The following is a 13,097-nucleotide window of genomic DNA, read 5'->3' on the forward strand; positions in this document are numbered from 1 at the left end:
TTGTTCCCTCTGTCCTTGCCAGTCTCCCAGTACATGCCGCTGAAAAACATCCCCATAGCATGATGCTGTGCCTGGTTTTCTCAACATGGTCTCAGAGCATTTCGTATTGTTTTGTGCGTATATAAAACCAAAACACTCCATTTACTATGATATGTTACGTTTCGTATGGTATCTTCATTTGTGAATGTCCATTATCCATTTTGTATGATATATTATGAATAACAATTCACACGATATGTTTTGAATTTGTTAAACGTATCATATATGTCACGAATTACAATTTGTTGTTGCTAACAGCTAGGTGGCTAACGCTAACTAGCTCTAGGGGTTAAGGTTAGGGGAAGGGTTAGGGGAAGGGTTAGCTAAAAGGGTTAGGAGAAGGGTTAGCTAAACGGTTTAGGGGAAGGGTTAGCTAAAAGGGTTAGGGGAAGGGTTAGCTAAAAGGGTTAGGGAAGGGTTAGGGAAGGGTTAGCTAAAAGGGTTAGGGGAAGGGTTAGCTAAAAGGGTTTAAAAGGGTTAGGGGAAGGGTTAGCTAAAATGGTTAGGGAAGGGTTAGCTAAAAGGGTTGGGGGAAGGTTTGGGGAAGTGTTAGCTAAAAGGGTTAGCTAAAAGGGTTAGGGGAAGGGTTAGCTAAAAGGGTTAGGGGAAGGGTTAGCAAAAAGGGTTAGGGGAAGGGTTAGCTTAACGGGTTAGGGGAAGGGTTAGCTTAACGGGTTAGGGGAAGGGTTAGCTAACTTGATAAGTAGTTGCAACGTAGCTAAAAAGTAATTGCAAAGTTGCTAAAGTTTTCTGTGATGAGATTCAAACATGCAACCTTGGGGTTGCTAGACGTTCATGTTATATGCCCACTCATCCACCCCGACCAACCGCCCTACTTTAGTTTTTGCCTTAAGAAACCTGTCTTATGTAACCATTATAGAGGAAATGATTGAATTAACTACCATGTTGTTTAATTGAACATACTATGCTGTTTTTACTTGGAGAATTATCCATGGATATATTTTAGTATAGGCTTGTCTTGTGTGACTTTGTCATGGGTCTGGGCGTACAGATAAGAGCCGTTTGGGTGCAACTGCAGTATGTGAGATCCTGTTTTAACAATCTACAGGAACTTTGATGTGTGAAAACTGTAAGGGAAATATTACGTATTTACCTGCTTTGTTGAATATTGATTGTTGAATTATATGCTTAACAATAGTAAGAGATTTTCATAACTACAAATGCTGTGCTTCTGTAAAGGGATGGTTCCCCTCTAGCTCCCTGCAGCTGGTCTGTGGGTATAGTCAAGGACATGGTGTGAGCCGATATAGAGATAGCCTGAGAAATAGAACAAACCCCTATTTGTTTCTAATCATCTATGCTTCTGAGAATCTAAGCCAGGGTACGGGGGAAACTACACCCGGTGAACATAACCACAAGATGAACCCAAGGTAGCTTATGATGCCTCGATCTGCATGGGAGGGGTGGAACCAGCCATGACTAAGCATTTCTAGGTCTGCTATATAGGACCTCTGTTTTTTCTGTATCATTGAACTTTCTGTCTTACACTCAAGAGTGTGGGGTCGACCAGCTTCATTATTGCAATTCTTAATAAATAAAGAAGATCGTTTGAAGAAATTTCAAAGTCTCTCTTGGTTAGAATGTCCTGCTTAACATTCAGGTAACACACAGACACAGAAACACACACACAGACACGCACACAAACACACCGACACATGCACATACACTTACGCACACACAAACACACACACACCCACACACACACACACACACACACATACACTACTCAGCTGTTCACATTTGTCTTGATTTACATGTTTTTCAGTTAGTTTGTTGTTGTTGATGTTAAACAGGTCCTTCAGTTTATAGTGGCTGTGTATCTGTACCAGACTGTTGGTCAGAAAGTCAAGCTGAGATATGTTAGTCAACTGATTCTCTCTGAGGACCATTGCGAACCAAACTCTGACTACCTTGATGACCCTGACTACCCTGAGCAAAACCATGGCTATCCTGAACCATACCAGGCCTATTCACATACAAACCTTGCCGAATTGATGCAAAATATTGTGCAGTAATGTCATTTTTCACTGGATAAGTCTGAAACTGTGCACACAGACTGCTGCCATCTGGTGGCCAAAATCTAAAGTACAGCTAGACTGTGAAAATGATGGTGGGGAGGGGGGGGTTGTATTATTTTTTACCATATCCAATGTGTTATATTCTCCTACATTAATTTCACATTTCCACAAATTTCCCAGTGTTTCCTTTCAAATGGTATCATGAATATGCATATATTTGCTTCAGGTCCTGAGCTACAGGCAGTTAGATTTGGGTATGTCAATTTAGGCAAAAATTTAAAAAAAAGGGTACGATCCTTAAGAGTGCTGCCTTTAAATATTTAATTGAGTTTGATAGTGCTATCATTGTGTGATGCCTGACATTGGTGATAAGTGATTGATTGTATGTAAATTAGGCATTCTGAATTAGATTTCTTGATTCTTCACAATGGCACCCTCTTCTGGTTATCTTGAGTGACACAGGTGAGTTTTATACATACAGAGTAGCATTCTGTTTGTGAGATGTGGCGTAAGTGATGTTATGGGTATAGGCCTATGAAATGCTTTGATTAAGCTCCATTATGTGTCTTTCATATTTGATGGAAAACCATATCTATTAAGGCATTAGGGAAGACAGGTCAGATGTTAGGTACGGACTAGGGAGGGTACGGGTAGAGGAAGACAGGTCAGATGTTAGGTACGGACTAGGGAGGGTACAGGTAGAGGAAGACAGGTCAGATGTTAGGTACGGACTAGGGAGGGTACAGGTAGAGGAAGACAGGTCAGATGTTAGGTACGGACTAGGGAGGGTACAGGTAGAGGAAGACAGGTCAGATGTTAGGTACGGACTAGGGAGGGTACAGGTAGAGGAAGACAGGTCAGATGTTAGGTACGGACTAGGGAGGGTACAGGTAGAGGAAGACAGGTCAGATGTAGGTACGGACTAGGGAGGGTACAGGTAGAGGAAGACAGGTCAGATGTTAGGTACGGACTAGGGAGGGTACGGGTAGAGGAAGACAGGTCAGATGTTAGGACTAGGGAGGGTACGGGTAGAGGAAGACAGGTCAGATGTTAGGTACGGACTAGGGAGGGTACAGGTAGAGGAAGACAGGTCAGATGTTAGGGAGGGTACGGGTAGAGGAAGACTCAGATGTTAGGATGGGGTACAGGTAGAGGAAGACAGGTCAGATGTTAGGTACGGACTAGGGAGGGTACAGGTAGAGGAAGACAGGTCAGATGTTAGGTACGGACTAGGGAGGGTACAGGTAGAGGAAGACAGGTCAGATGTTGTTATTGGTAAATAGCCCACCCATTTTCACCTACCTCATCCCCATACTGTTTTTATTTATTTACTTGCTCTTTTGCACACCAATATCTCTACCTGTACATGTTGGGACTGCAAAATTGTAATTATTCTCCTACCTCCTCATGCCTTTTGCACACAGGGTTTCTACTGTGTTATTGAGGTTTATTCCATGTGTAACTCTGTGTTGTCTGATGCTTTATCTTGGCCCAGTAAATGAGTCTCAACTGGCTACCTGGTTAAATAAAGGTGAAATAAAAAAAAAAAAAAAAAGACAGGTACAGGTAGAGGAAGACAGGTCAGATGTTAGGTTCGGACTAAAGGGAATAAAAAAAAAAGAGGAAGACAGGTCAGATGTTAGGTTCGGACTAGGGAGGGTACAGGTAGAGGAAGACAGGTCAGATGTTAGGTTGGGACTAGGGAGGGTACAGGAAGACAAGTACAGACCAGGGTCAGATGAAAGGATCAGGGAGGGACCTGTAGGTACGGACTAGGGAGGGTACAGGAAGACAAGTACAGACCAGGGTCAGATGAAAGGATCAGGGAGGGTACAGGTAGAGGAAGACAGGTCAGATGTTAGGTACGGACTAGGGAGGGTACAGGTAGAGGAAGACAGATCAGATGTACGGACTAGGGAGGGTACGGGTAGAGGAAGACAGGTCAGATGTTAGGTACGGACTAGGGAGGGTACAGGTAGAGGAAGACAGGTCAGATGTTAGGTACGGACTAGGGAGGGTACAGGTAGAGGAAGACAGGTCAGATGTTAGGTACGGTCAGGTAGAGGAAGACAGGTCAGAGGTACGGACTAGGGAGGGTACAGGAGAGGAAGACAGGTCAGATGTTAGGTACGGACTAGGGAGGGACTAGGAGGGTACAGGAAGACAGGTCAGATGTTAGGTACGGACTAGGGAGGGTACAGGTAGAGGAAGACAGGTCAGATGGGTACGGACTAGGGAGGTACGGGAGGAAGACAGGTCAGATGTTAGGTATGGACTAGGGAGGGTACAGGTAGAGGAAGACAGGTCAGATGTTAGGTACGGACTAGGGAGGGTACAGGTAGAGGAAGACAGGTCAGATGTTAGGTACGGACTAGGGAGGGTACAGATGTTAGGGTAGAGGAAGACAGGTCAGATGTTAGGTACGGACTAGGGAGGGTACAGGTAGAGGAAGACAGGTCAGATGAGGTACGGACTAGGGAGGGACGGGTAGGGAAGACAGGTCAGATGTTAGGTACGGACTAGGGAGGGTACGGGTAGAGGAAGACAGGTCAGATGTTAGGTACGGACTAGGGAGGGTACGGGTAGAGGAAGACAGGTCAGATGACTAGGGAGGGTACGGGTAGAGGAAGACAGGTCAGATGTTAGGAAGACAGGTAGAGGAAGACAGGTCAGATGTTAGGTACGGACTAGGGAGGGTACAGGTAGAGGAAGACAGGTCAGATGAAAGGACTAGGGAGGGTACAGGTAGAGGAAGACAGGTCAGATGAGGTATGGACTAGGGAGGGTAGAGGAAGACAGGGATAGGTACGGTCTAGGGAGGGTACAGGTAGAGGAAGACAGGTCAGATGTTAGGTACGGACTAGGGAGGGTACAGGAAGACAGGTCAGATGTTAGGTACGGACTAGGGAGGGTACAGGTAGAGGAAGACAGGTCAGATGTTAGGTACGGACTAGGGAGGGTACAGGAAGACAGGTCAGATGTTAGGTACGGTCTAGGGAGGGTACATGAAGACAGGTCAGATGTTAGGTACACTGGACAGATGTGGGGACAGGTACAGACCAGGGTCAGGGAGGGGGAGGGTAGGTAGGAAGACAGGTAAAGATTGATGATAATGGATAGTACACTGGATGATGTGGGGGGTAAGGGGAGGGGTGAGGGTAAGGGGAGGGGTGATGGTAAGGGGAAGGTGGAGGGTAAGGGGAGGGTAAGAAGAAGGGTGAGGGTATTGGGATGAGGGGATGTGGTAGGGTCAGATTTATTTAGGTCAAAATGACTGTTTCCCCTTCTGATTCGTGATGGGTTGTGATTACTGTAGTAGTTAATGACTAACTGACCCGCTCCACCACTCACACCCATTGGTCACTAGTCCTTCCATACAGACAGACAGAGAGGGGTATTTGACCACTGTGTTATCCTCAAGGTTGGAAGACATGACAGTGTTCAGGAGCAGCTTTCTGGTACAGGTTGGAAACTCTGAAGTTTTGAAAACCTTGACAGACCCAAATTGAAAGCAATTGCATAAAACTACTATAGATTTGTTCTACTCCTGACTAGTTTGATAGTTATGACCCTAACATTTGTTAAACGTATGATATGTCACGAATTACAATTTGTTATCGCTAACAGCTAGGTGGCTAACGCTAACTAGCTCTAGGGGTTAAGGTTAGGGGAAGGGTTAGCTAATTTTCTAACGAGTTGCAACGTAGCTATAAAGTAGTTACAAAGTTGCTAATTTGCTAAAATTGTCCACTTTTGTTTTTGTCTTAAGTAACCTGTCTTTTGTAACCATACCAAACATAACATATTATACTAATTTGAGTTGTCCCAGATTTACTTTTAATTTGCATTCAGGTCAAAGAGCAACATTTTTGTCTCATCAGACCTTTTTCCAAACTTAAGGAGTGCTTTTTATCTGGAGTGGTTTCCATCTGGCCACTCCCACAAAGCCCAGATGGGTGAAGTCCTGTAGAGACTTGTCCTTCTGGCAGGTTCTCCCATCTTAGCCAAGGAACTCTTTAGTTCTGCCAGAGTGGTCATTGGGTTCTCTTCAGTTTCCTGACCATCTTGACCGGTTTGGTCGGGCGGCCAGCTCGAGGCAGTCTGGGTAGTTTCATAGTTTCATATCTTTTCAATTTCCCAATGATGGAGACCACTGTGCTCTAGGAAACTTTCAACATTCTTGATATATGGCCCATCACAATTCCATCTCAGAGATCTACAGACAGTTCATTGGACTTCATGGTATAGTTCCTGCTCTGACATGCACTGTCAACTGTGGGACCTTATGTAGACAAGTATTGAGATGGCTCCGACAGAGATGGTCGCCTCGCTTCAGGTCCTTAGAAAACTATGCAGTATTTAGTTATTTTATGTATTATTTCTTACATTGTTAACCCAGAACATCTCAAGTGTTATTACATACAGCAGGGAAGAACTACTGGATATAAAAGTGATGTCAACTTACCATCATTACGACCAGGAATACGTCTTTCCTGAGGCGGATCCTTTATTCAGCCCGCCACCCTGGACATGGGATCTTATCCCAGAGGCCGACCCAAAACAACGCGGTCACTACAGGAGAGGCAGACGGAGCGGCCTACTGGTCGGACTCAGAAGGCGAACACACCATCCACCGCTTCCGAGCATAATACTCGCCAATGTCCAATCTCCTCAGGAGGCTGAAGAAATTTTACTTGACATCTAAAACTTTTACAGATGCACAATCGAGAGCATCCTGTCGGGCTGTATCACCGCCTGGTATGGCAATTGCACCGCCCTCAACCGCAAGGCTCTCCAGAGGGTGGTGCAGTCGGCACAACGCTTCACCGGGGGCAAACTACCGGCCCTCCAGGACATCTACAGCACCCGATGTCACAGGAAGGCCAAAAAGATCATCAAGGACAGCAACCACCCGAGCCACTGTCTGTTCACCCCGCTATCATCCAGAAGGCGAGGTCAGTACAGGTGCATCAAAGCAGGGACCGAGAGACTGAAAAACAGCTTCTATCTCAAGGCCATCAGACTGTTAAACAGCCATCACTAGCATAGAGAGGCTGCTGCCAACACACTGACTCAAATCTCTGTCTCCAAGCCATCAGACTGTTAAACAACCATCACTAGCATAAAGGCTGCTGTCACTTTACATGCAGACTCAAATCTCTGTCTGCCTGACTGTTAAACAGCCATCACTAGCATAGAGAGGCTGCTGCCAACACACTGACTCAAATCTCTGTCTCCAAGCCATCAGACTGTTAAACAACCATCACTAACATAGAGAGTCTGCTGCCTACATACAGACTCAAATCTCTGTCTCCAAGCCATCAGACTGTTAAACAACCATCACTAGCATAGAGAGGCTGCTGCCTACATGCAGACTCAAATCTCTGGCCACTTAAATACATGGACTTAATAAAGGTTCACTAGTCACTTTAAATAACGCCACTTTAATGTTTACATATCCTACATTACTCATCTCATATGTATATACTGTATTCTACAACATCTACTGCATCTTGCCTCTGTCGCTCTGTACCATCACTCATTCATATATATGACATATTCTATTCATCCCTTTACATGTGTGTGTATAAGGTTGTTGTGAATTTGTTAGATTACTTGTTAGATATTACTGCATAGTCGGAACTTGAAGCATAAGCATTTCGCTACACTCATTCTTTCAAAATTATGTCCAAACAATTGAATTTGCCACAGGTCAACTCCAATCAAGTTGAAGTGCCATCAAGGATGATCAGAGGAAATTGGGATGCACCTGAGATCAATGTGGAGCATGAGAGCAAAGGAGTGTGAATAGTTATGTAAATTAGATATTTCTAGATTTAATTTTCAATACATTTGCAAACATTTCCAAAAAACAGGTTTTCACTTTGTTATTACAGGGTATTGTGTGTAGATGGTTGAGAAAAATATCTATTGAATCCATTTTGAATTCAGGCTGTAACACAAAATGTAGAATAAGTCAAGAGGTCTGAATGAATACTTTCTGAAGGTACTGTATATTTAAGCAATAAGGCATGAGGGGGTGTGGTATATGTGTACGAGGGGGTGGTATATGTGCACGTGGGGGTGTGGTATATGTCCAATATACCACGGCTACGGGCTGTTCCTACGCACGACGCAATTACTATTATAAAGTGGTGACCAACGTAGTAGTAAAAAGTATTGTTTTGTCAGACCCATGGTATATGGTCTGATATACCACGGCTGTCAGCCAATCAGCATTCAGGGCTCGATCCACCCCGTTCATTATAGCCCTTTACTCACACTGTTGTTGTGGAGTAACAACACACACCATGTTAAACGAAACACTTTATTAAAAAATATCACCACATCCATCAACATCCTATTATTAGTCCCCTGGGTCCTTCACGGGGGAGATAAACTGTGCTCTTCAGACAGGGACATCAGCTATTGCTGAGTAGGTGGTGAAAATTGAAACACTACTCTATTTCTAGCTTTCTCTTTCACACTCTCTCTCACACACAATCACTCAGGTATAGGGGTCAGCACATCCGAGTTGGGGGGTCAGGGTGAGAGGTCAGTGGACTATAGAGTTAAGGGGTTCAGCGCGGATGTTCCCCAGGTCCAGCGAAGAATCTGTGTCCTCGTCAATCTCCCCAATCACAGCTCTGCAAAATAGAGGAGAGCAGTTGGGCCTGGGTGTATTACTGTGTGTTGAAGTCTGACCCCCCCCAAAGTGGCCAGTTAAAGTGTTCATTCCCCTCACGGTTTCAGAAATGTTGTCAACACTCAGTCTCTTCACCAATCCAAGTCCTTGATGGGGAGTGAACAGGCGCAGTGAGAGGGAGAGGTCATAAGGGGTCGTTTGGGTGAAAGGTGAGAGTTCCGCCAGAGGTTGACATGATACTTACACGTTGTCTCCTCTGACGATGTATAGTCCCAGGACCACCTGCTCCACGCCCTGAGAGGAACTGAACACACGCTCATGACTCTCATCCAGAATCAGGTTGATGGTCTGGTCAAAGCCCTTCAGGGTGCCCTGAACACACACAGTCAGATCAACAGTCCAATCAAAACAGTACACACAGATCAACGGTCCAATCAAAACAGTACACGCACAATCAGATCAACAGTCCAATCAAAACAGTACACGCACAAACGGTCCAATCAAAACAGTACGTGCACAATCAGATCAACAGTTCAATCAAAACAGTACACGCACAATCAGATCAACAGTCCAATCAGATCAACGGTCCAATCAAAACAGTACACACAGATCAACAGTCCAATCAAAACAGTAACGCAGATCAACAGTCCAATCAAAACAGTACACGCACAATCAGATCAACGGTCCAATCAGATCAACGGTCCAATCAAAACAGTACACGCACAATCAGATCAACGGTCCAATCAGATCAACGGTCCAATCAAAACAGTACACGCAGATCAACAGTCCAATCAAAACAGTACACGCACAATCAGATCAACAGTCCAATCAAAACAGTACACGCACAATCAGATCAACGGTCCAATCAAAACAGCACATGCACAAAATCAGGTTTATGGTCCAGTCAAAACCATTCAGACGCACAGATCTGGAGCCAAGTACGGCAGTGAAGTAGCTAGAGACATACCACTATCATCCGTCCGTCAGATGTAACGATGGCCACTGTACCTGAAACACAGCAGCTAAGGAAAACATTTGGGACACTATTTCCAACCTGGTCTCAGGGGTAGACGTAACATAGTAAATGTAAATCCGTGACACCCATCATTTGTATAAGTTACATTTTGTATGGTATGTATTCACTTGTGGATGTCCTTCATCCATCCATGGGTGGCAGGTAGCCTAGTGGTTAGAGGCAGGTAGCCTAGTGGTTAGAGCGTTGGACTAGTAGCCAAAAGGGTGCAAGATCAAATCCCCGAGCTGACAAGGTTCATATCTCTCGTTCTCCCCCCAAACATTAGTTAACCCACTGTTCCTAGGCCGTCATTGAAAATAAGAATTTGTTCTTAACTGACTTGCCTAGTTAAATAAAGGTCAAATTAACATTTAAAAAAGTATGATACAATACTAATTCCAATTTGTTGTTGCTAACATTAGCTAGGCTTGGGGTTAAGGTTAGCTAACATGCAAATTAGCTAAACAAAAATGTAAGTAGTTGCAAAGTTTCCAACTAAAGCACTTAAGTTGTCCGTGATGAGATTCTTACAGCTTTTGTGTTGCTAGACGTTGGCGTTACACGCCCAACCACCCTGCTTTACTTTCTACTTATTGAGTAACGTTCTCTCTTATGTAACCATACTAAACATAACATATATACTCATTTGAGTGCCCAGGATTTACATTTACTATATTACGTCTAGTCTTTCACCTCGATCAGACCGACAGCGTCAATGTTTTGGTGCATTAATTTCCAAAGAAACGCTGCACTTGCCTTGCAACATTGCGTTGCAGTGGTACATACACTGAACAAAAACGCAACATGTAAAGTGTTGGTCCCATGTTTTACGAGCTGAAATAAAAGATCCCAGAAATGTTCCATACACACAAAAAAGCCTATTTCCCTCAAATGTTTTGCACAAATTTGTTTACATCCCTGTTAGTGAGAATGTCTCTTTTGTCAAGATAATCCATCCACTTTACAGGATAGGCATATCAAGAAGCTGATTAAACAGCACGATCATTACACGAGTGCCCCTAAAAGGTCACCAAAATGTGCAATTTTGTCACAACAATGCCACAGATTTCTCAAGTTGAGGGAGTGTGCAATTGGCATGCTGACTGCAGGAATGTCCACCAGGGCTGTTGCCAGAGAATTGAATGTTCATTTCTCTACCATAATGTCGTTTTAGAGAATTTGGCAGTACTTCTAACCACAGACCGTGTGTATGGCGTTGTGCCGGCGAGTGGTTTGCTGATGTCAACGTTGTGAAAAGAGGGCCCCATGGTGGCGGTGGGGTTATGGTATGGGCAGGCATAAGCTACGGCCAACGAACACAACTGCATTTTATCGATGGCAATTTGAATGCATAGAGATACCGTGACAAGATCCTGAGGCCCATTGGCGTGCCATTCATCTGTTTTAGCATGATAATGCACGGCCCCATGTTGCAAGGCCCTGTACACCATTCCTGGAAGCTGAAAATGGCCTACATTCTCAGACATGTCACCCATTGAGCATTTTATTTGATCTTTATTGAACTAGGCAAGTCAGTTAAGCACAAATTCTTATTTTCAAAGACGGCCTAGGAACAGTGGGTTAACTGCCTTGTTCGGGGGCAGAACGACAGATTTGAACCTTGTCAGCTCAGGGATTCGATCTTGCAACCTTTCTAGTCCAACACTCTAACCACTAGGCTACCTGACACCCCAATCGAGGCATATGAGACCAGGCTGCCATTTCATGAGAAGCTGCACATGCAGCAATACTGTTGAGCTTGCACGTCAAATCCGTAGTTAGCTTGCTATTATAAACTTGGTGGTTCAAGCCCTGAATGCTGATTGGCTGAAAGCCGTTGTATATATCAGACAATATACCACAGGTATGACAAAACATGCATTTTTACTGTTCTAATTACATTTGTAAACAGTTTATAATAGCAATAAGGCACCTCGGGGGTTTGCGGTATATTGCCAATATCCCACAGCTAAGGGCTGTATTCAGGCACTCAGCTTTGAGTCGTGCTAAATATACCATAGCCGTGGTATATTGGCCATATACCACACCTCCTCGGGCCTTATTGCTTGCCTTATTGCTTAAATAACACATTTGGATGAACATGTACCCATGTTTGGCTTCCAAAATCATTTGTATTATATTTTATCTAACTAGCGCACAGTTACATGTCATTCTACTAAAAAACCATATGCGATGCTATTGCTAGCAAAGCTCAATCTAGCAGGCCAAAGCACCCACGCATCAATAATCACGCGATTCATCAGCAAAAGTCCCATTCAGTGACTGTACCAGGATGACTTTAGTTCAAAGGATACGGTTGATGTAGCTCTCGAGGGCAGTCGACATGGTGACAACAAAAGACTCGTTCAAATCCGCCGGGTTTATTTGGAAAACACAAACGTAGCTCCACCGTAGATCACAAAATCGGCGTGCAGGCACAAACCGGAAACAGCATCAGACCAGACTAGATGATTGCAGACCCACTAATGATTTTGGTGTCCAGAAGATGGCGCCGAATCCACAGAAAATGAGTGTCGCGCCGTTCTTTGTCGCCCTACCGATCCATGAGTTTACCAGACCGCCCTTTCTAGAGATAATAGGCTTGTTCGATCTTGGATCATAATTAATTACTGATTATTATTTGTAGATCAGTCACCATTTACCCACAATGCATCATGGATTTGATGTTCTCCAGCCAAAGGGACCAAGGTTCTGGTCTTGAAGCATGGTTTCAACTGCTCCTACAGTTTTGCTTCGGTACTGCAGTTTAACTGACACCCGGCCCAGAAAGCCAATTTCCATAGACGCCCACATAGAAAAAAGTCAGATTAGAAAATTCCTAATAAGACACTTTAGTCATAACCTTTGTGCACAAAACAGCAATTTCATTATTTGAATTATTTTCCCCCAGTGCTCACAGTTGAAGACAGTTGTCCTGTTGGAGAGCATCAACGTGATGTATCATTGGTCAATTGTGACTGACTGATCTACAAATAATGAGTCGTTATTTATGATGCAAGGTGATTTGTAGATCAGTCAGTCAGCAGTCACCTGCAATATCAAACAAGCCCATTAACATGTTAATATTCATCCAATTTCTGCTGTTTTCAGATGACGTAATCGCTACTCCCTTTGCACATTGAGTGCTAGTGCACATGTGATGGTCTGTATAAACCGGATAAAACCTGGTCATGAAGAATGTCAGTAGATTACCTTAAACAGTCAGACATATGGATGCAGTCTCTAGCGCTCATTATACCTCAGTGTCTCCAACACTGCTTCTGTTTCTATGGCATACTGTACCTGGGCAGGCTGCTGAGACCCATACTGCACCTGGGCAGGCTGCTGAGACCCATAC

The 13,097-nt window shown here is 44.2% G+C and overlaps 1 protein-coding gene and 2 long non-coding RNA genes across 3 annotated transcripts; 2 read left to right on the forward strand and 1 right to left on the reverse strand.

The window, feature by feature from the left end:
• The first annotated feature begins 3,105 nt into the window (after nucleotides 1–3,105).
• Nucleotides 3,106–3,977, forward strand: LOC121843484. The gene is made up of 3 exons (XR_006081587.1): nucleotides 3,106–3,154; nucleotides 3,227–3,322; nucleotides 3,915–3,977. It is a non-coding gene; the product is annotated as an uncharacterized LOC121843484 (long non-coding RNA).
• Nucleotides 3,978–4,479: 502 nt separating this feature from the next.
• Nucleotides 4,480–5,090, forward strand: LOC121843485. The gene is made up of 3 exons (XR_006081588.1): nucleotides 4,480–4,520; nucleotides 4,733–4,794; nucleotides 4,920–5,090. It is a non-coding gene; the product is annotated as an uncharacterized LOC121843485 (long non-coding RNA).
• A 3,302-nt stretch (nucleotides 5,091–8,392) lies between these two features.
• Nucleotides 8,393–12,406, reverse strand: lsm8 (LSM8 homolog, U6 small nuclear RNA associated). Its single transcript, XM_024403676.2, has 4 exons — nucleotides 12,055–12,406; nucleotides 9,692–9,732; nucleotides 8,969–9,096; nucleotides 8,393–8,725 (listed from the first exon to the last, which is right to left on the reverse strand). Exons 1-4 carry the CDS (start codon nucleotides 12,083–12,085, stop codon nucleotides 8,635–8,637), a joined length of 291 nt encoding a protein of 96 aa, XP_024259444.2. The 5' UTR covers nucleotides 12,086–12,406; the 3' UTR covers nucleotides 8,393–8,634.
• Between the last annotated feature and the right edge of the window lie 691 nt (nucleotides 12,407–13,097).

Source organism: Oncorhynchus tshawytscha, unplaced genomic scaffold, assembly GCF_018296145.1.
Source record: "Oncorhynchus tshawytscha isolate Ot180627B unplaced genomic scaffold, Otsh_v2.0 Un_contig_6834_pilon_pilon, whole genome shotgun sequence".
Lineage (NCBI taxonomy): Eukaryota > Metazoa > Chordata > Actinopteri > Salmoniformes > Salmonidae > Oncorhynchus > Oncorhynchus tshawytscha.

Coding starts and splice junctions, on each gene's coding strand:
- lsm8 (XM_024403676.2), bottom strand. CDS start 12,085: ATGTCGACTGCCCTCGAGAGCTACATCAACC. Junction 9,097..9,691: donor CTGACGGACGGATGATAGTG/GTATGTCTCTAG, acceptor GTGTGTGTTCAG/GGCACCCTGAAGGGCTTTGA. Junction 8,726..8,968: donor ATCGTCAGAGGAGACAACGT/GTAAGTATCATG, acceptor TCTATTTTGCAG/AGCTGTGATTGGGGAGATTG.